The sequence below is a fragment of the Medicago truncatula genome, chromosome 7, assembly GCF_003473485.1.
Source record: "Medicago truncatula cultivar Jemalong A17 chromosome 7, MtrunA17r5.0-ANR, whole genome shotgun sequence".
In the NCBI taxonomy this organism is placed as follows: domain Eukaryota; kingdom Viridiplantae; phylum Streptophyta; class Magnoliopsida; order Fabales; family Fabaceae; genus Medicago; species Medicago truncatula.
Window position 1 is genome coordinate 45,493,699 of NC_053048.1, and position 23,806 is coordinate 45,517,504.

Consider the following 23,806-nt stretch of genomic DNA (forward strand, 5'->3'; position numbering starts at 1 on the left):
CTGAAGGGGCATATCAGCTTTTGCTATGCAGCTGGGTACTCTCCTAGCTCATGTTCTTATTTGAACGGGCCTGGGCCATGATCCTCAAACCGGGCTAATTAGCCATGATTTCAGGCCAGAGGACATACTGTGTCCACTCTTAGGTTCACACTAGTAGTGTTATTGCATTGTGATACTGTGTCTCTTGTGAATAGTGATTTACTTGCAGATAAAATTTCGTGTATTTTAATTTTGAAACACTTTTGTTGGAAATTTTATGGCGTATAAATGTTAAGTGGTTGTCATTGCCTTTCAAAAGGAACTTGCTTGGTTCACATGCAGAAGCTTTTGTAAATTGGTCCATTCCGTGTGAAGAATGCTTGAGAGAGGTTTCCAACAAAGTTAGCCTTGTTTAATTGACATTCCATTTTGCTATTTCTCTAGATAACACTCTTCAAACTTCTGAGAATTTCTTGTTGTAATGGAGATCCTAGAAAAGATTGATAAGTGTGTTTTGTGCTTTGCTTTTAGTTTTTTATTTTTTAAAATTTTATTTCCCCCTTACCCACCTCTATGCTTTTGATTTTTGATTTTTTTTTTACCTATATACACAATTGTACGTTCCAAGTATAAACTAAACTCATACTTTGTTGACAAACTATATAGCTTAAAATCTTATACTTTGTCGATGCATGGCACTTAAGTTATATATAACAAGTTTTGTGGGTATGTTTCCTGGTGGAAGAATGTTCCTTCACGAGCATAGAATTAAAGAATTTCACTAATTATGCTGTTTGATCGATCAGTTTGACCGTCATGCACTCTCCTGGTATTGACTGCAAATGGGCAGTTTGCACAAAATTCTGACTACATGTTCTTTGTTTATACATGTAACTATGTAAGCTAATCACATTGATAAAACATACATAAAATTTTCTATCAATCACAAATTTCAACATGCTTTACTTGTCTCAAAAGTTGCGCAGATGGGAAATTTTTATGTGCTCCATGAAGTTCTCATTTGAAGCGTTCAATTTCTTGGATTGAAAATTTGAGCTCCTGTTGGATGTTCAGCCTTGAAGGAGATAATACAATGTCTTTCCATACAGATCCAGCTTCACAAGCTGGGTTGGGGTGTTTGTAGAGTTCATATATGGAGTTTGCATCTTCATTTAACTTTGCAACCCTCTTCAAACAGTCGATTTCATCTGGATCAACCAGCAAGGTCCTGTCTCTATCTTTCCAACCTATCAACTGTACAACAGTTATAATGTCAGCAGTAGAAGATGCTGAGTATACAAGAAAAAAGAAGCCATGATAAGGACTATTATTTTAATTATTAGTACATTGGTATTAGAAATTGAAATATCTGCACATACAGTATGTTCTTGTCAAAAAAAAAAAATTACGGTATGTTGCATACAAGTTTCATCCATCAATCTAAATTGCAGAGAAGGGGGGGAGGGATTCCATGTTTTACCGATGGTTTTTAATTTTTTAATTACAATTTTTATCCTGAGTTATTTATACTCATTCTTGATTTGGAAGATGTAGGAGTGTGCACTGTTCTAGATTTTGTCATCTAAAGAAGAATAAGAGAGGGAATGTATACCTTGGCAGGGCCTTCCAATGCATTTGTGCAGTATAGACGGGCATTGTCTACTAAATGACAATATGTCATAAATGCATCAGCAAATCTCTTGTGAGATTTCAATTGTGATCTTACTCTCACAGCTCTTCTAGACATGATAGCTCTCCTGTCAACATTCAAATCTAGTCATTAATCTTGAAGAGGAATTCGTTCCTTGTGATTTGTGAGTAATATTGTAAAATGGAAAGATTCAAGATGACCTTATGCCTCTAACAACAGCAAGGTAAGCATCACACACTACTCCAACTAGCTCGATTCTGTATGGTTTTCTCTTTTTTCCTCCAACCTGTTCAGGTTCCTCATCTTTAATTCGTTCCCAATAGTTTTCTGTTACGCTTCCATCATCATTCACCCTGTAGCCAACTCCCATGCGGTAACGGCGGCGGTGGACATTCCTAGCCATTGTTATTGTCTGCACAACAAATGGTACCCAGGAGAGTGTGCCATCCATAATTACGTCACGACCTTCATTTAGTGCTGTTACTAGGAGGGATGACGCTGCATCTGTAGATGATTGGTGTACCTGTTTGGACCAATGACTCCATGATGCAAGAATGAAAAGCATATACAAAGCTTAAAACCACAGTTATGAAATGATTGGTGGAATTAGGATTTTCAGGAGATGTGTCCCACGATATAAGTACATGTGTATGTATTCAAAAAAGTTCATAAAGATAACCTATGATATGTGTCTAAATGGTTTCAGCCTAGTTTCACAAGTTCTTCGAGATATTTTATAAAAACAACTTATTAAGTGCATATGTGCATGTACTCTCATTCATTTTTCAATTGTAGTAATAGCTATTCTTTTGTAGAAAAAACTTATATATACTCTCATGATAAATATTTATTGAATAAGTACTCAATTAAATTATTTTTTTTCAAATGCTCTTTTATGCTACTGTACTAAAGAGCCATCATCCTCGACCCAGAAATGATTAATAGAATTGAATGGAATGCAGGGTAAGAGCAGAGAAGTGTTTTAATGATCTCACCAACTCAGCTGTCTTAACCATGTCATGATGGCCTGTTGAGCTAAGTGCCCTATAGATGACATCTGATTCTTTGAAGGCATCTGCTTCAATGACTACTGCATTTCCTGATGCTCCTGCCCAGAAAGGTCTGTTTAAATTTCATTCATAAAGAAACAACATTAGGTTCTTTTAATTGTTTATTTGGACGATTTCAGGACAAGTCTTGTACATCAAAACTGAAAAGCTAGATAGCATAAATGATAGTTGAAACAAGAAAGCAACATGTTCAAGATCTTCCCTTTTGAAAAACTAACGTAGTTAAATACACATGTGATGTTATAATTAAAAACTTGGTCGTTCCATTACTCTTTCGATTTTCTTCAGCATTTAGGCATATTTGAATTTGAATGTGCACAGTCATTGGATTTTATTGGAAAACAAAACTTACACTTCTCAACTTCAGCATTTAATGCAAACAATTTGTATCATAATATTCAGATTTAAACATCAGTTTTCAGATTTACAAGTGATGTAATAATATGAAAGGAGTTAACAAAAGCTTCCGAGAAATTTTTTCTTGTCTAACTTTAACAATTCATGTGTAGCTTAATAGTAAAAAATTGTATTCAAGAAAAGGATTTTATATTTGCACACTATGTCTGTGATATGAATTCTATTGCACAATTTTTCTTAATAACTTGAAGATTAATCTATGCTCAAACAATCCATTATGCGTAGACTTTATTTTATACAGAACTAAAATAAAAACAAAATGTGCAAAAAGGCATGTTTAATTTTTGTTCAGAAACTGTAATTGCTTACTCTTTGAGAATATCCTTGAGTACAGTGCTCTTGCCAGCTCCCATACCTCCTCCCATCAGAAGTAGGACTGGGCTCCTATCACTGTGAGCTACGGGAGCCATTACCTCTGTACATTGAGAGTCATCATTTACTGCAATTCCCATTGCTTTCATCTCTTCTACTAATGTATTAAAAACACTTGCCACCTTCAGATTCTTGGCGACTCTCTCGAACCTTTGTTCCCTGTGCAAAGAATACAATTCACCTTTAGAAGAAAAAAGATATACAGAAGTAACCCTTTTGAACATAATTGCAAATGTTTTGACAACAATGAGTGTACATTGTAAGTGGTAGAAGAAGTATGAAAGATAGAATAGAATTGTGTATTTCTATTACTCTGGCACACTTTATGTTTTCTATTTATACTAAAGATTGAGCTACAGTTTGCTTATTATTCATGATTCTTGGACTCAACTTGATTAATACCTCATACTCCTTGACGCTTGGTGCCCTATTTTAAGGAAGTATATGTAGAGTATCAAGTTATAAGATTGAATATTCACTGCAAAACACACCATGGTAAAGCTCTAACTTTCAACTTGTAATAGTTTTCTTCTAATTATAACACATAAATAACTTCACTATCAAATAGTTTGGCAATCTAATTCAAATCCAGTATAATATTATTTAATATTGTGTTTTATGGATTTTCTTTTTAGAGTTTCATCAAGCTTACTTTCATAAATGTATTTTAGAAGGTTTGGACCTTTCTTTTATGGAAAAAAGATAAATCATTTGTTTCTCTGAATCTAACAAGAAATTTGGTAAAGAACCTAAGAGAAGGTAAAAGCAATAAAACAAAATAATCTAAGAGGAGGTATAGGAAGGTGACATGTTTAATTCCTGATAAGTTCTTTGACTCCCATATAATAATAGAAACACACACCTAGTAGCTGCCATAACTATGTGCTTTAACTTCTTTTTAGGCTCTGCAATTTCTGAGCTCAAAACCTGCAAAGTTAAAAAAACCTTGGTTACGGATTTGGATCCCCTACCGCTGAAACATCGTGCAACAGCTGAATACAAATGAAATGTAATGAATTATTAAGAATGTGAATATCTTTAAGCTTTAGAGAGTGTAATGTGTAATGTGTAATGTTAACTCACCTATTATTTGTATATAACTAAACATACCTGACTTATCAATATATCACAATGATTCCAATGAAATCCAAAGTAACTAAGAATGCATCTCTCAAACTCCTCCACCAGCTTCACATAAAGTGAATCACAATCTGGTTCATTCTCAAAGTAGGCATATATATCATCTTCAAACCCCTCACATTTGCTTATGTATTCAGAAGCCAATCTACATAGATCAGGACAAATTCTCCTATCCTTGAACCCCATTTGCCTAGCTGTAACAAATCAATGAATCAATTCACATCAGAACACGGACACGACACGCCTAAAATTTTGAGAAAATGACATAATTCTGTGTAATAATATGTGTAGGTGTTAGACACACCGGGACACACCTAGTTCAAAGAGTGTCCGTGCTTCATAGATTCACATTGCTATAAAAATTTCCAAATGATAAAATATTAATGGATCAATGTATGTAATAATAAAAAATATTACATATTTGTTTACCTACGTAATGAGAGAACCTTTCAAGCTTTGGGGTGTGACCTGTACGTGATAATCTTAAACGAGGGATGATCTTTTGATCTCTAATCTGTTTGAGTCGATAATGCAATAATATGACCAATATCAACCCAATAGATGAGACTACCACGATCTGTCTAAAGCTGGGTTTCATATCATAACTATCTGAACAACAACATTGAGTTATGTGAGGAATATAAATCATCATATACATAATACTTTTATTCACATTGCATTAGTAATTTACAAAAAAAGATAGATAAAGCCAAAATTTGAAGATGATGAAGACATTTGAGTTATTTTGTTTGTTACCTTTTTGTATGTCTCCCATAAATCAAAGACCAGAGACCACAAAAGGTGCAATGAAGGATATATAATTTTGTGTCTTTGGTTTTGTTTTTTTTTGTTTTTACTTTGAAGGTGTGATTATGCAGTTGATCGATGAAGGAAATTCTTCACTTTTGTGGCCTTTCTGTTGGACATTAACAGTTACATTTGTTTGGAGTATGTTGTAAAGTTGACATGTGGATGCACAAGTTTGCATGACACTATTAACAAGGTTGATATGATTTTTTTTATTTTTTTATTTTCATTAAGCTCCCTTAATACATCATCAAACTTGTGTCTTGAATTTTCAAGTATAAATTGTTTTCCTCTAAAAATAAAGTATAAAATGTTTTACACGGTTCACAAATCACAATCATGTGTGAATTAATTAAAAATGATTATGATAAAAGTCTAGTGTTTCTAGCTATTTGACAGTTAAAATTGATTGATGCGGTTATAATTGAATGATAGTGTAAAATTTATTTTAATTTGTTGCTATTTCTTGACTTAATTGTATATTTTTTTATTTTAAATTCTAATTTAGTCTCATGTAATATTCATTACATGAATATGGTCATTTCATTACTAACACGTTAATGTTATGTTACATGACAATTAAGTGTATATTTTTTCCCTAAAAAAAAGATTAATCATTAGAAGGGGTGTGATCAAACCTAAACCAAAAATGACAAAATTGAGTCTTATTCCCTCTCATTAGTCCACCATTTTTTCTTGCAGGCGCAATTTGTCTTTAGAACCATTTGACATAATCTTTACATTTTTTCTACTCTTTAATCCTGAAAGATGTATTAAAATTTGATTAGTAAGAATAGAGGAATCTAACTAGCATTGCAGGGAATGTAACTATGTTTTGGAAATGTTCTTGATGGTAACTTCTATTGGATCATACAAAATTCTTATATAATTAATGATATATCCATGATGAAACATGTAACATGCTTTTGAGAACTACTGCAAGCAATTTTATTTAGCAAATAAGTTTTCAAGGAAGTGAAACGCTAAAAATATTCAGAATGAAACTAAAACAGATCAAGAGAAGAAATAAAAATTTATCAAACAGGTTTAATGTATAATAGGAGTTGTTTGTGCAAGCTTTTGGTCGTAGAAAGAAACTTTCAGTACACAACTTGTGTCTTGCTGCACTCCCTCAAGATATGTCCTTCAAAACAGGCCTTAACTCAATAAAATGATAAAACCAAGAGAAATACAACAAAAACTGCTGGATGAATTCAGAAATAAAATTAAAATTCATATTTTTTGTTCTCCGGCATCACAATATCCATGAACAATGTAACATAGTATGTTTAAATTTTGGAACAATATTATGCTATATATCCAAGACACAAGACCCCTTGCATATTCAGTCAATGTTGCTAAATTGTCTTCTTTGTCCTAACTTCTATTCCTTCAACAAAGAAGCCTCTCTTCAAATACGCACCATGCTTCTCGATAACACTCATCTGGATTTCTTCATCTTTAAGGTCTGAAGTGAAGAACTCTCCCATATGAATCTCCAACCACCCATCGTTTCTTACACTAGCACGTCGCAATCCTTTTATGTTGTTGAATCGCATACCTCTCACATATGGATCCAAACAGCCAACGTTAGTAATATTAAGGCCACCTTTGACACCAACTGATAACTCCACAGGATGGTTCTCCAATCCTTGAGCATCAATCAACTTGAACACAAGATAAGCTACATACTGAGTATTTCGAGACAAGGCAAGAGTGTCTATCCTTCCACGAATTTCAAGCGAAAACACATCACGAAGCTCAGCAACTTCAGGGAACCTGTCCAAATTTTTTGCAAGATAAAAATACAGGAACTTAGCAAAAAGTTAAAAGTAATTCATAAGATCACAAATGGATAGTATTTATACATGTGTGCTTAGTAGTTAAAGCCATTGATTGGAAAATCATTGATAGAGACTCCGCTCATAATCATTAATGCATGCACAATTAATTATAACAAACTATGTCTATGAAGTAATTTAAATCTTTACTTCGATTTTTCAATCAATAACTTGAAAATGCAAGGTAAGGCTGCCTATTTGAGCCTTCTTTGCACGATCGAAACAGATGTATCCAGTACTCTCTCTTGAATCTTTCATACATTTGTTGAAAAATATGATAGCAAAAGTCAGTTATTTTATCAGACGAGGAAACAGCATATTCAGCCTTTGTTTTTCCTCTTGAATGACAAATAACATGACAAAAAGAATGATTCAAGCACATCAAAAAAGACACGACGTACTCAGCTTGAGAGTAATCAGTAATGGCTTGATTCGACCAACAAGAACAAGTACCACAGGTTTTTTAGTCATTCTGTTCTCCTCTTTAGTTTGTTGAAATATTGGCTGTCATAATCATGAACATGAGAAAAACCCTAAGGTATCTTCCATAGACTTATGATGTAAGATTCAAGGAAATGGAAAAAGAACAATGTTGAAATAAATAAGGGAGAAGCTGAAGAAACCAATAAAAGTGATAAAATGGGGCAACCTGGTGCTTACAAAGTAAAGTACAGTGGGAAACAAAATCAAAGGAACCAGAAAATGAGTAACAGAACATAAACTGAAAAGTACCGAGTGTGATTGTATTTTTTTTTTTTTTTTGTGAATCGGATATCCTCTATGCACAACTGCACATATTAAATCTCTCGAGTCAGATAGAACCACTTTCCACAAGAGATTTAGCACTATTGCGCTGCATTTTCAGGGTTCTATTCGAACCTTGGACCTTAAGCATCTCATTCAAGTGCTCTTTGGTGATTCACATATTTAGTATTCATAATTAAAGTTGTAGATAACTGTTTACTTAAGAGTTAATAAATTAGTGAAGACATATTGGGTGGATTAATAACTGTATTAACTATTAACCTATGAAACAAAGACACTCCTCGTTTTCATGTTGATGTCGTGTTTTGTGTCGTGTCTGTGCTTCATAGCTATGTACACGAGAAAAAAACAAACAAATAAAAATTATAATTGAATAAAAGAAATAAAAAAGTTAAGAGCAAACCTGGAATCATGTATAGTAGTAACAATGAAGCGTCGGTATCTATCAATGCTGAGAGATTTAGCAGCAAGGATGCAACACTTTTTTCCACTCTTTCTATCTAAATAAAAGCCAATTTTACCATGGTTGATGATGATAGGGCTACCGCGATCAGATAGGGCAAGATAGATGGCCTTTTTGGTAAGCAAAAGATTGTGTGAAATAATAGATGCCATGAATTGGGGGACGGAAAAGAGGAGAAAACGGTTCCATACATCGTCAAAATTGGCGGCAGAATGGAATGTCTTACAAACGAGGGAGAGTCTTCCCGCGTCAACCGGAGTCGTACGAGACAGTATAATGGCAATGCACTCTTCCGGCAGTTCCTCAAACATTGCCATTCTTTTATCCTTTATGTGTCTAGACATAGAACACATAAAATCAATGAGAGTTAATGTAAGAATCAATCATAATTAACGCTAATTAAATAATCAACAAATTATAATATTTGATTTAAAAATGAACACTAAATCAGGCAATCAGCATATTTTAATGCCTAAATGGGAAGAGACTCATCAGCTTCTCCCAGTGATATATTGCATTTTTCAATTTCTTGTTTGTTAACTATTATTTTGTCAAAAAAAAAAAAAAAAAAACTATTATTTTATTATTTCAATTCCAATCAAAATTTGGGTTTGATGATTAGTTGTTTGAACTTGGTGATTTACACTTAAGATGGCTGGAGAAGATTTTGATGGAAACCACATATAGAATATTAGAATATATGAGGGATAATTATATAGAATTCAATCTTTATTTTAACTTTCACCATTTCCACTTAGAATTTAGAAACTACTAGAGCTATATCCTTCAAGACATTACTAGGTGACGTGATATCGAAAACTTTTGATCGTACAAAATTCTTCTATAATTAGTTTGAAAGAGGAATATATCATAGAACATGTAACATATTTTACTTAGCAAAGAAGTGAAATAATTTTCTTTTCAGAATGTGTATTTTCTCGATAACAAACTGGAAATGTGCAGGTTATTAGCGAATATGAACGACCAAAGTGACTTCGGACTGAAGATCCAAAATTCAAGTTGCAGGGAAACAACAATGAGAATATACAAATGCTGGCACATTGTTTTTGTCCAAACAGTCAGGAGTAGTTTGTGCAGCCTTTGGTAGCAAGAAGCTTTCACTACAGGACTCATGTCTTGCTGCACTCCATCAAACTATTTCCTTTAAAACACACCTTAACTCAATAAAACGATAAAACCAAGAGAAAGACAACAAAGAATTTAGTCAATCTCCAACCACCCATCGTTTCACACATGGTTCCAAAAATAGCCTAAGTAAACACCAACTGATAACCTCATAAGACAGTTCTTAAATCGTTGAGCATCAATCATCTGGAACACAAGATAAGCTACATACTGAGTATTTCGGGACAAGTAAAGAGTGTTTATTCTTCCACGAATTTCAAGCGAAAACGCATTACGAATCTCAACAACTTCAGGGAACCTGTCCAAAATTTGTGCACAAAAGTTGCAATGATATGATATGATTACAAGAACTGAGAAAAAAGTTGAAAGTAATTCATAGGATCACAAATGGAGTGTTTATACATGTGTACTGAGTAGTTAAAGCCATTAATTGAGATTTTGATCATGATCATTAATGCATGCACATGTATTAATTATAACAACAAACTATGGCTATGAAGTAAACACTATACATAATAGAAAAGTTAAGAGCAAACCTAGAAGGAGGCATATTAGTATTAGGAGCAACAAGAGCACCATAAGGAATGATGAGAGATTTAGCAGCAAGAATGTAACACTTTTTTCCACTCTTTCTATCTAAATAAAAGCCCTTTGTACCATGGTCGATGATGATAGGGTGATGGGCATGAGATAGGGCAAGATAGAGAGCCTTTTTGGTAAGGAAAGGACTGTGAGATGATAGAGGCCAGGAATTCCGAGCTGGAAAGGAGGAGAAAACGAGTCCAGACTTCGTCTGAATCGGCGGCAGAACTGAATGTCTTAGAAACGACGGAGAGTCTGCCTGCATTAACTGGAGTCATACGAGACAGTATGATGGCAATGCACTCTTTCGGTAGTACCTCTAACGATGTCATTCTTTTCTCTGAACCCTAAAGATGCTAGATTGTGTGAATAACCGTGTATCTAAATAGAGCGCTTGATTTGTATTTATAATAGAAATAATAAAATTAATTATAATTAATGTAAAAATTATAGTGAAAAGACAGGCACGTAACACATATATCAATGATATTTTATGAAAGTTTTGCTTGTCAATTACAAATGATATTTTATATAGATTAAAATTATAAGTCTAGATATTTGTGACATACAAATGTAACAAACTCAACAAACCATATTTATCTTTTTTCAATAACAATAATATAACAAATATAAAAATAATAATCATCTTTTTAATAACACCAACAATATAACATTATTATAAAAAAAAAATGTTTTTAAAGGTATAATTGGAATAACAAAAAAGTCAGCCTAAAATCCTCCTATTTTCTTTATACATAGTACTAGCGAAAAGAAGAGCATTCACGTGTCCGACTTTTCTGTTTTTTTATTGCATTAACGCATGTAGATTATAAACGACATTTTATAGAAATTTTGCGTGCATATTACAAACGATATTTTATATAAACTTTTTTTATATAGATTTTTTTCAGGGAATTTTTTTATATAGATTAAAATTATAAGTATAGATTTTTGTGACTTTCAAATGTAACAAATTCAACAAATCATATTTATATTTTTCAATGACAACAATAATATAACAAACATATAACAAAAATTCTTATCTTTCTTAATAACATAAACAATATAACATTATTATAGAATATTTTGCTTAAGGGTATAATTGGAATAACAAAGGAGTCATCCCAAATCTCCCCAAAACCTTTATTTTGTTTAAATATAGTATAGATAGAATTTTTTATTTTTTTTTGACAAGTGATAGAATAAATTTATATTATGTAGACTATATATATATAAAGAGAATAGAGAATTTTGGGCTGATTTTTTTTTTGTTATTCCAATTATATCAATAAACAAATTTTCTTATACTAAGTTATAACAAAAATTCTTATATTTTTTTTATATATTAACACTAACAATATAATTGGAATAACAGAAAAAGTTAACTTAAAATCCCCTATTCTCTTTATACTATCAATCTATTCTATTCCATATTGTATATAAAGAAAATATGAGGATTTTGGGCTGACTTTATGTATATAAAACCTTTTGAGGATTATCCCCACGCAATAGTATGCCGAGGGCAGTCACAGTGTTTAAGATATGACTGAGAATTTAAATGATGTGCACGTACAAGGATTCAAGACTGAATCCAAAGTAAATGAAACAATGAGGTGACAAGGTTACCTTGGATTCTTATTTGTTGAAACAGTTTGACACAGTCAAACACTGGAATTTTTTTTAATTAACAAACAAGAAACATTATGAATTCTTATTTTTTGAAACAGTTTTACACTGTTAAGTTTTTTTAGCTTTTACTTGATCAACAAATCAACTTATTTACAAGACTTTTTGTTGAAGCTTTTTGTGGCTAAATTTTATTGCGTCCATATGTAGATGCTGTTACTGGAGCATCTATCATAGTCAAGGGAAATGACCGTCAAATAAATGATTGTGATTTACACGGATGGAGCACTATATGGCATGGAGTTCTGTTTTAAAATTGTATAAAATGAATGATTGTGATTTACACGGATTTTAATCATGTAGCGAATCGAACTAGGTCCTAAAACTGGTTTCCATATTTTTCTTGTGTGCATGGCGGATCCAGGAAATTTATGGAGTTCGGACGAAAAATTTATCCTAAATTATATCAATAGTCATAAATCAATTTTTTTTTTTAATTTTAATAATTAAAAAAATCGAAATAAAAGAGGTTTATCATTTTGTCAATAAAAGTACAATTTAAAATAGGATTATTAAATAAAATTGACCATGTAATATATGTGAAGTCTGAAAATTGGCCCTGTAATTAAATAACATGTATTTTGACCATGTAATTCAAAAAATTTATTATTTATAACCTTGTAATATACGCGAAGTCCAAAAAAATAACCGAGAGATTGAATTTTTTCATGATTTGTTAGAGGCGAGTTAAGAACGTTAAAATACGGCTTTACACAAAAAATTTATAAATTTTCGACAAACGACAAATTAGTTATGAATTTTTAAAGTGTCAAAAGCTCAAAAAACAAAACAATGAAAATCTCGACCTATAAATCGAATTTTGAGCTCATTATTTGCAGAGACATCTATAAAAATATATAAAAAGGATATGTAAAGTTTCATAGCATTTCGAAGTCGTTTAAATTTATTATGATTTTTCAACCAAAACGTGCAAAATTGAAATTTTGTTCCGCGTAAGCGTATACTCACAAGTCAAATTTAGTTCCCTAATTTTGTAGGCATGACTAGAACATGATAAGAACCTTCACAGTGAATTTTTGTAGTCTTTAAACGAGATACAAATTAATTATAAAATTGTTTTAGACTATACGTATATTACAGGGTGGTCAAAAATAAGAAGAAATTCAAGTTACAATGCTAGAATATATGTTTTGTATTTTTAAGGGCCATTTTTCAGACATAAGGTATATTTACAAGGTCAATTTGAACAATTAACCCGTTAAAATAAGATAGATGAACCCGTCAATAGTGTGCTAAATAAAATTCCGAGACCTATTTGCGTGTGAGAATTTTCAGATTGCCCAAATTTTTCTTTTTGTAAGTGTGTTAATTGACTTTTGGGTTGGATCTAATGTGCAAAAATTATCAATCGAGCTCGGACGGTGAAACCGCCCCTGCTTGTGTGGGTTGATGTTTGTGGTTAGGATTTAATTTATGTACGGTGTAAAGATGTTTTATACGGTCAAATCATTCAAAATATTTGATTTTGATTATAACTACTTTTAAGTTATGAGTGGTTGTGATTTACTGATAGTGTAAAAAAATTGTTTACACTGATGTTGTATCAGAATTAAACTCAAAAGAAAGGTAACATAACACTAAGTAACCAAAAATAATCTTAAAATTTTTGTTAGAAGCTTATTTATTAGCATAAACTATTTTGAATATCCTTAAAACTAAGTCAATCCAAACTGACCCTTAATTTGTAAAAACATTGCTACATACAAGGTGAGAGTTTAAATTTGGATTCTTCAATTATTTAATTAAGAAGATGAAATTTTGACCACTAAAGCGCTCAACAAAAAAAAAATTAAAGAAAACTTTTCTTTCGTTATCATTCCGTCAACTTTTTTTTTTTTATGAGATTTTGTCAACTTTTCTTGTGCAACAAGGTTTGAGGTATAAAATTGCTGAACTTTCTTAAGCGAAGATATGTCTGTCCTAATCAAAGTTGATTTGAGTTGCATCATTATTTATTAGTCCGCACAAAAAGTGTTAGATTCAGTGTTCAGCCATTTATGCAATCAAAATGGTCCTCAAAACAGAGCAAACAAAATTTGACTAAGAAGAAAAAAAACAAGTGTGAACAAGAAGCATGAACCGAGTTAAGGGAGCATCTAATAAAATTTGTTTCTTAAGTGTGGATCATTCTCTCCTTTTCTGTGTTTAATTTTCTAGAATTTTTATTTATTTATTTATTTTTACCAGTTTAAAGTTTGAAAAGATAAGTATTACTAACAGTTTTCTTTTAGTATATTACTATATTTAATTATTGATTCTAGAAAGAAAAAGAAGTATAATAACATAAGAAAATAATATTATTTTTCAGTCTATTATCTTACTTTCTATAACTTTTCTAGACGAAAATTTTTAGTTTTAATTTGCTTATGTAATTTTGTGAAAGATTAATCGGGCTCTTTATTATTTTATTTTAGTTTTATTGTTCTTCTTTCCCTTAAATTTTTTGGTCAACTTATCTAACGACTGAATATTCACTTTTTAAAATAAATAAATAGGGTGTTTGGAGTTTGAATCCCGACCTCCACATATATGCAATGCCCCTTTCCATTAAATTGTGTTAGAAAAAGACCACTGAACGTAAATTCAAATATAAGAAAAATAACCAAAAATTAATTTTAATGATTAATGTTTGACTTTATAATCTTAAAGAACATAGTTTGTATCACACATAAAAATTGTAATATAATTATTAGTATTAGTGTTGTTAATAAAATTTCTCCTTCCATACAATTTTTTTTTCTCCTTCCTTAATTTTTATTTATTTTTCATAAAAAACATGTTTATGTAATGCTGCACGTGCCATCCATATAACAAACCACGTGTATATAGGGTATGTTTGAACAAATAACTTATTTTCAGCTTCTAGAACAAGTGCTTATCATCGTAAGCACTTATGCATAAGTTTATATATGATATTTTTATCGAAAAAGATAAAATAACGTTAAATTGATTTTTTGAAAAAAAAGTTAAATTGTTTTTTTATATACTATAAGTTATTTTTATAAGCTATATTGGATAAGTTATGAAAATAAATCGAAAAAAGCTTTTCTCAAAATAAATGAAAATATTATAGACAAATTAATCAGAGTACAAAGTATATCAACTAAAAAATGTAGGTTAATCCAAATGGTCAATACAAAGTGACAACGCAACACAAGTGAAACCGATCCTAATTAGCCCAAACAAACAAACTTTTATCATAAGTGCAATTGAACAAACATGTATACGGATGCAAAACCATGTTACAAAAAAGATTAAAGTAAACATTGCCAACATCAATCATAGTAAACTAACTAATGAATCGACCGTCAAGATAGAACTGAATCTACATACAACCACGGAACAACAACAACATCAAGCAATAAAATCCCTTTTGAGCGTAACAGTCCGAAGACAAACCAAAGAACGTACCAGATAAGACGATGATAGTGGTGTGCAACCACTGCCGTTGAAAGAGAAGCCTATAACCAACGATGTGAGCAAATTAGTTTAAGATGAATCCAAACGGTAAGAGAGAACCCACACCCAAACTGTTTTCACAGTCAAGGTAGGGACATAACTAACATCAGTTATTGGTTTTTGAGGAAGTATTTATGTGGTCACAACAAAATAAAAATTATTTGAGTATACACAAAATACACATCATTTAATTATTGCTTCTTCTACTTTTTCTTTTATGTGTCCCTAAATCTTGTGACTACACAATATTTGCTTTGGTTTTCTAATGTTTGGAACTTTTCCTAAGCTAGTGAGTCATTGCCACCCAACTGGTTAAACTAAGTCGATGTTTCAATTTCAAGCAAATTAGTATTTCTCTTGTTTTCTTGGTCATACTTTTTTTTTTTTTTTATCTTTGCAAATATTTACATTGTTAAACCAACATAGCTTCTCAGTCTATTTCTGTTACAAACTCGTTGAGAGAGAATTTTACTACCTATTGCTATCCGATTCAAAGAATTAATCTGACAAGAAAAGTCTTTAAAACACTAGTTAGCATTTATATAATTTTGTCTTTTTTCTTACATATAATAATTAGTTGAGACTTTAAGACCCCTTAGGTATGTTGACTACTATATATCCGGCCCTGTGCAAGTGCAACAAGACCTTTGGTATAGGGCCTCAAACTTAAAGACCTCAAAATTTGAAAAAAGTGAAAAAAACTTGTAACTACGGTCACAATCCGTCACTAAATGTTCTTTTTCTTTAGGTAAAAAATCTGAAAGACAGCTGCTCTCAATTATATATTATCCATAGGTATGTCTATTTATATGTAGATAAAAGCCCTGATTAAATGATTACTCATAAATTTAACTACAACTTAACGGTCTGTCACCATAAATGATGTTATATTTTTTTTCAATTATTTTTAAATGAAATATTGTCAAAATTATAACGGAGCTCTCCGAATTGTCATAGAAGGCCCTGTATATACACACACACGTACTGTTTCATTCTCTTCAAATAAGAAATTCAACATATGCCAAACAACTGAACTACTATAATTCCCTTTTCTGCTTGTAACCAAAAAAGTCTTCTGCCCTGCCTACCAGTTACTAATACTTGAATATTTATTTCATATATATATTATCTTCCCTCTAAACTTAGAATACTTAGAACAATGTTTGAAATGCTTCTTCCATATCTATTACCTATTCTCTTGTTAACCCTTCCCTTACTCTTCTTCTTAACAAAACCAAACAAGAAATCTTCAACCAACACCAACAACATCACCATCCCAAAATCATACCCTCTAATTGGTTCCTACTTATCCTTCCGAAACGTTGGAAACCGCCGTATCCAATGGCTCTCTGACATCATTCAAATAGCACCCTCCGCCACTTTCAACCTCAACCGTCCCTTAGGCACCCGTCAAATCATCACCGGAAACCCATCCACCGTTCAACACATCCTCAAAAACCAATTTTCCAATTACCAAAAAAGCACCCTCTTCACCAAAACCCTCTATGATTTATTAGACACTGGAATCTTCAATACAAACGGCGAAAATTGGAAGTTTCAACGTCAAGTAGCTAGCCACGAATTTAACACGAAATCACTCCGTAAATTCGTGGAAGATGTGGTTGACACGGAACTTTCTGACCGTTTAATCCCAATCCTTAGTTTATCAATACAAACCAAACAAATCCTTGATTTCCAAGACATTCTTCAACGTTTCACGTTCGACAACATCTGCAAAATCTCATTTGGTTTCGATCCAGAGTACCTAACACCATCAACTAACAAAACAAGCTTTGCAAAAGCATTCGAAGATGCAACAGAAATAAGCGGTAAACGTTTTCGTTTACCATTACCAGTTATATGGAAAATGAAAAAATGTTTCAACATAGGTTCAGAAAAACGTTTACATGAAGCAATAACACAAGTACGCGAATTCGCAAAAAAAATAATTCGAGAAAAAAAGCTAGAGTTAAAACAAAAATTATCACTTCAAACTGAAGACATGTTATCGCGTTTGTTAAGTTCAAGTCATTTTGAGGAAGATTTTGTAACAAATATTGTAATAAGTTTTATATTGGCCGGAAAAGATTCAACTTCTGCAGCGTTGACGTGGTTTTTTTGGTTATTATGGAAAAATCCACGGGTCGAAGAGGAAATTTTGAAGGAAATAAATGAGAAATCTACATCTTTGGATTATGATGAAGTGAAGACAATGGTTTATACACACGCCGCGCTGAGTGAGAGTATGAGATTGTATCCACCTGTACCGATGGATAGTAAAGAAGCAATAAACGACGATGTTTTACCAGATGGAAAAGTCGTGAAAAAGGGGACTATGATTACTTATCATGTGTATGCAATGGGGAGGATGGAGAGTTTATGGGGGGAGGATTGGGCCGAGTTTAGGCCCGAAAGGTGGTTGGAGAATGATGGATATGGGAAGCGGGCTTTTGTGCCGAGAGATCCTTTTACTTATCCGGTTTTTCAGGCTGGGCCGAGGATTTGTTTGGGGAAAGAAATGGCATTTATGCAAATGAAAAGGATTGTTGCTGGTATTGTTGGGAAGTTTAAGGTTGTTCCAGAACCTCATTTGGCCGAACATCCGAATTTCATTTCTTTCGTGACTTCGCAGATGGAAGGTGGATTTCCTGTCACCGTTCACAAAAGGATTCCTTGATTAATTATTAACATTCATATTAGTTATATATTAATCAAGAAAAAATACGGGTTATTTTTAAGTTTTATAAGTTTCAAATAGATTTTAAGTTTTTTTTAAGTTTTTTTGGTCAAGTAGCCCAGTGGCTAGAGCTCACACGTATAAATGTGAAGAAGTGGGGTGTTCGGGGTTCAAACCCCAACCCCTACATATAATATGAAATATTCATACCAACCGAGCTAATGTGCTTTAAGTTGTTAATTTAATGCATCTATTTAAAGATTTTATGTTTCAGGTAAAATTTTCTAGTTGTGTTTATTTTACAGTGGATTCTAAGGTGAGGGAGCAATTAAGCCCTTCACCGTTGTGCCATCAATAATATACTCATCGATCTTTTAAGAGAAGATAGGCTTAAATATGCATTTCATCCCTGCAATTATAGGCCATTTGATTTTTCATCCTTGACCTTACTAATCCTCCCATTTTGCTCCTGTAAAAATTAATCATTTAAGATTTCGTCCCTCTCCCCACTTAATTACTGTCACGTCACTAATTCAGCAAATTAGGGGTTGTGTTGACAAAAATACCCTTGGCTTGTTCAGACCAATGCACAATGACCAAAGTGCCCCTAACTTCATCTTGTCATCTCTCATCATCATCAACCCATAACTTCTGTTCCACTCTCCCATCATATTAGAACGAACACTATTGTATCAATCTTCTTCTTCTCAGTCAAAATCACCACCACGTATTGTTGAAGAGGAATCTGTGAAAGAGGTACTATTTGAAAAAGAAACACCAATTTCTAAACCCCAACAAGTTCCTTATTTGACACAAGAAACAATGACCCAAATGCAAAATATGGCTACGGTTACAGTTACTCCATCACCACCAACGCCGCCACCGTGCTGTAAGTATGAGAAGACGAAGCTACAAGTAAGCGAAGGATCAGAGTGGGAACTCAGAACCGGAATCAGAATCGAAATGGTCGGAGTGAGCTTAGGTAGACGAAAAGGGACGGTCGGTGGTTTCCACCGCCGGAGGTTGTTGGGGACACAAACGACGGCGTTGTGTTTCACCATTTGTGTTGATTGTTTTTGTCATTTGTGTTGTTGTGTTTTATTCATAGTGATGTAAAAAAATTGTTAATTTTGTTACACTTGTTCCCTGAAGATGATGTTATTGTGTTTTACATTAAAATTCTAGTTCAGGGACCAAACAAGTGAAAAATGAAGAAGAAATGAAGCACTGCATATTGATGAGGAAATCAATTGAAGGAGAAGTAGTTGAAAAAGGGTTGGGTAGTGGCAGCGAAAAAACCATGTGTTTTTTTGTAGGTATGGTTCTATCCACAACCACAAGGTTTTTTTTTTAAGTTCTTTTGGGAGGAAATGGTGTTCCAGAGAAGTGAATGTCTGAGAAGCTCGGGGGTATAATGGTCTTTTTGCAACTCATTTAACCATTAAACAGAGTCACGTCAGCTAATCAGTGATTAAGTGGGGAGAGGGATGAAATCTTAAATGATTAATTTTTACAAGGTCAAAATGGAAGGATTAATAAGCTTAGGGATAAAAAATCAAATGACCTATAATTGCAAGAATGAAATGCATATTTAAGCCAAGAAGATAATTATCCCAAAACATATTTTGATATGCAGCGGAGAGAGGAAAGACAAAAGTTCCAACATCCAAGACATCTTTGTAACCTAATGAATGAATGGTCTTGTCCATGCCATGAATGTAATTGTTTTCCATAGTTTTCTTTGCACAAAATTGGCTTCCAAGATTCATATTCCCCCATCTTGCTAGGTTCATATTCTCTCCCAAACAACAGGGCGGAGGCTAGCGTGAGCGACCAAAACAGGTCTCTCACGGTGCAAATTGAGTTTGCACCATTAGATATATTAATTATTTATTGTGCGGTCAAGATGATTCACCTGTAACTTGTTTGAACAATAAGTATCCCTTTTTGGTGAATGCTATGGTGAGACAGGGGTCATGTACTTCACATGTGAGGAACAAAATATAACCGCAAGATATGATCGATGGTTAGCATATGATGAAATTAATAGTGAGAACACATAATCTTTTCAATCACAATATATCCAAAATTGATTTTCAAATTAAAATAATTTGTTTTATCTCTTTCTTTCTTCTTTTCATTCGAACATAACACAGGAGAGTTTTCTTCTCTTCTCCCATGCCCACCATTGTAGCACCAACTTCCAGCGGTCGTTGCTCCTCCACCCGACCTCCTTTGTCAACCCCACCACCACCAATAAAACCTTCTCGTTTTCCTCTTCCAAAGCCACTCTTTTATTTCTAGATTGGTGAAGTTTCAAAAACCCCAACTACCACATTCTCTCTTACTTTTCGGCCACCGTGAGCCACCGTTTGGAAAACTAATCCCACCATCTCCTTCCTTGTGATATCTACAATAAAACCTCTATGTTTGTTTCACAATCGGAGCAACATTGTCGGCGACCACCTTGCCGGAATTCACCTTATATGTGCCAGATAAATCTTTCACGACTAGTTCTAGTGTTTAAATAAATGTTATTTGGTTCATGATATGAATTGAGCTTTCGGTGTTAAAATAGCTTAAAGTTATGGTTTGTCACTTCCAGATCGCGTGGGTTTTCAACCGGGTTGTTTTGATCCGTTTGGAGGTTGAAGAAGCAGTTTAAAAAAAAAAAAAAAAAAAAAAACTTGCCAAACACAAGTATCGAACCGACGACCATATATAAAAAGTAAATCCAATTTACACCAACAATACTCAATATAAACGCATTTAAAGGATATATAATTCTAAAACGAGATGTAAATTGTGAAGAATTAATGCATAATTAACACTCACTTCTTGACAGGTCTCTAAATAAATTAAGGGGAAAGTCTCCTATGGTCATAAACATAAATTACTAACAGTGTTTCGACATATACACATTAAAAGATTTTTTTTAGTAATAAAAAATATTTTGATAATAAAATGATTTAATATTTTGAGAAAAAGCTTTTTTATGTATTCCCTCCGGTTACTATTATAAGTAAAACTCAACTTTTTAGATACATTGAATAATTAATATATTTAATTTTTGTTATAGACCGAATACATTAAATTATTCAATATATCTAAATAGTGAAGTTTTGCTTATAATAGTGACCAGAGGGAGTATATATGACTAAATACTACTCATTTATGTTTGTGTCCATCCAAGAATGCCCCATGAATTAGTATTATACTTTTCCTTTTTACAAATGAATTCGATAGTATACTTAAGCAATAAAAGTTAATATATTAATGCCATTATCTTTAAATGCTTGCAATTATACATGTGATATGCAAAAAATTATATCAATTTTGATCATGTTGATTAGATTTCTAAAAGGATAGTGTGTCGAATTGACTTATACCGAAAATTTCGATCGTTGAAATTCTAATTCCTACTTTGGTCTTAGTTCAATTAGGTCATATACAATGGTCGAAATTATTTTATTTGATACCGTTTGTCGGTTATATCCGTTTTGGTCGTCATAGGAATGTCCTTCCATGTTGACTAGGTTTTTGGATGGATAGTTTGACGGATTGACTTATATCGAAGATTCTAATTGCCAAAATTCCAGTTTCTTACTTCGTTCTTAGTTCAATCATGTCACATCTTACGATCAGAATTGTTTTATTTGATACCATTAGTCAGTTGAATTTGTTTTGGTAGTCGGAAGAATGCCCTTCAATGTTAACTAGGTTTCCAAAGAGATAATTTGTCAGATAGACTTGTACCGAAGATTTCGATTGCCAAAATTGCAGTTCATACTTCGTTCTTAGTTCAATTAGGTCATATCCAACAGTCAGAATTGTTTTATTTGACACAGTTAGTCAGTTGGGTCCGTTGTGGTAGTCGAAAGAATGTTTTTCCATGTTGACTAGGTTTTCGAAGGGATAATTTTTCGAATATACTTGTATTAAAGATTATGATCGCCGAAATTCTAGTTTTTACTTCGTTCGTAGTTTAATTAGGTCATATCCAACGGTCAAAATTGTTTTATTTGATACCATTAGTTGGTTAGGTCATGTTTTGGTAGTCCGAAGAATGTCCTTCCATGTTGACTAGGTTTATGAATGGATAGTTTGTTTGATTGACTTATATGAAAGAGTCCGATCGTCGAAATTTCAACTTCTAATTCGTTCTTTGTTCAATTAGGTCATATCTAACGGTCATAATATTTTTATTTGATAATGTTAGTCGGTTAGGTCTGTTTTGGTCGTCGGAGGAATGTTTTTCCATGTTGACTAGGTTTATGAATAGATGATTTGTCTGGTTGACTTATACCGAAGATTTCGATCGCCAAAATTCCAGTTCCAATTTTGTTCTTAGTTCAATCATGTCACATCCAACGGTCGGAATTGTTTTATTTGACACTGTTAGTCGGTTGGGTCATGTTTTGTTCGTCAAAGGAATGTCCTTCCATGACCCAACCGATTAACGATGTCAAAATAAACAATTTCAACCGTTGAACATGACCTAATTGAACCAAGAATGAAGTAGGAATTAGAATTTCGACGATCAAAATCTTTCATATAAGTTAATCTGACAACTTTTGCGACAATGTTCTCTCTAATACTCACATAATATCTCATCATTTTATTATAATTTTTTTTGGATATTAAAATTTTAAAAAAATCTCTAAAAAAAACTATTCCAAATAGCTTTTCATAAAAATCATTTTTAGAAAGATGACACTTTGAAAAAATATGTGATTTTTACTAGTGAATATTTAAGATAGTGAATGCCAAAATCTCATTTTTAACTTATGTTAAATAATAACTTCTACTATTTTTGAGTAAATTTCTAAAAAATCTATTTTTAAAAATACAAATAAAAAATCCATTTAATTTGAGTGTAGAGATGTTAATGTTCCTTATGTTTAAGTTGAACTCATATAGACCATAGATCTAATCCAAGGGTAATATTTATGGCCTTTACCTTATCATTACCTTATGTTAGCGGCCACTATAATTGCAGGTAACTTATTGTAAACAAAAAAATCAGCTTCAACTTGCAAATGCAGGTAAAATAACCCAAACCACCGTGAGAGATATATTATGGTCTCTCACGGTAGCACCCGCCCATCCATTGACCTGCAAGTGAACGAACGTGGAAGATTTTGTTCACGGGTTGAGTGAAAGTATAGGTGCTACTCTTTTGTTATCAATAAACCATTACATTCTTTTTTAAAAGATCCAATGCTATATTATTGATGGTACATCGGTGAGGGACTTAATTGCTCCCTCATCTTAGAATCAATCTATTTTACATGGTTTAATTGTATTTTGATCTTCAAATATTGTCATTAACTCATTATGCGATTTTGGTTTCTATTTTATTTGGAATAGATTTAGTCCTTAATATTTTCTCCCTATGTATATTAGTAACCTCCTCCTTCTCAATTTTCCTTCAAATTTACTCTAAAGTTGCATCGTTTATTGACGCGGAATTTAAATCTCATAGTTAGTGTAACTTTTATTTCAAATTAAAAATTGAGAATGCAAAAAAACAATGACTCAATTTTGAGAAATTTGAAATCCGTACAAGGTCGTTCATGGTTGTTGGGAAATTTGAAATCCCCATGAAAAAACAACTTAATTTTGTTATCAAGGGTGAATTGTTTTGTGTTAACCCTATTGTTTTTAGAAGACTCTAGTAATATGAAGTTTGATGAGGTAAATATAGTCTGACAATAAATTGTTTCACTC

At 32.5% G+C, this 23,806-nt stretch overlaps 4 protein-coding genes across 4 annotated transcripts; 1 reads left to right on the top strand and 3 right to left on the bottom strand.

Moving 5' to 3' along the window:
• Window positions 1-803: 803 nt before the first annotated feature.
• Window positions 804-5,227, bottom strand: LOC25499209 (calmodulin calcium-dependent NAD kinase). Its single transcript, XM_024771066.2, has 8 exons — window positions 5,059-5,227; window positions 4,600-4,823; window positions 4,352-4,416; window positions 3,427-3,648; window positions 2,626-2,752; window positions 1,831-2,153; window positions 1,592-1,736; window positions 804-1,233 (listed from the first exon to the last, which is right to left on the bottom strand). The coding sequence occupies exons 1-8, from the start codon at window positions 5,225-5,227 to the stop codon at window positions 997-999; spliced, it is 1,512 nt and encodes a 503-aa protein (XP_024626834.1). The 3' UTR covers window positions 804-996.
• Window positions 5,228-6,794: 1,567 nt separating this feature from the next.
• Window positions 6,795-8,822, bottom strand: LOC112416719 (putative F-box protein PP2-B12). The gene is made up of 2 exons (XM_024771067.1): window positions 8,446-8,822; window positions 6,795-7,215 (listed from the first exon to the last, which is right to left on the bottom strand). The coding sequence occupies exons 1-2, from the start codon at window positions 8,820-8,822 to the stop codon at window positions 6,795-6,797; spliced, it is 798 nt and encodes a 265-aa protein (XP_024626835.1).
• Window positions 8,823-9,753: 931 nt separating this feature from the next.
• LOC25499210 (F-box protein PP2-B1) lies at window positions 9,754-10,498 on the bottom strand. The gene is made up of 2 exons (XM_013594389.1): window positions 10,188-10,498; window positions 9,754-9,949 (listed from the first exon to the last, which is right to left on the bottom strand). Exons 1-2 carry the CDS (start codon window positions 10,496-10,498, stop codon window positions 9,754-9,756), a joined length of 507 nt encoding a protein of 168 aa, XP_013449843.1.
• A 5,936-nt stretch (window positions 10,499-16,434) lies between these two features.
• On the top strand, window positions 16,435-18,137 carry LOC25499211 (cytochrome P450 94A1). Its single transcript, XM_013594390.3, has one exon. It carries the CDS (start codon window positions 16,559-16,561, stop codon window positions 18,074-18,076), a length of 1,518 nt encoding a protein of 505 aa, XP_013449844.1. The 5' UTR covers window positions 16,435-16,558; the 3' UTR covers window positions 18,077-18,137.
• The last annotated feature ends 5,669 nt before the right edge of the window (window positions 18,138-23,806 follow it).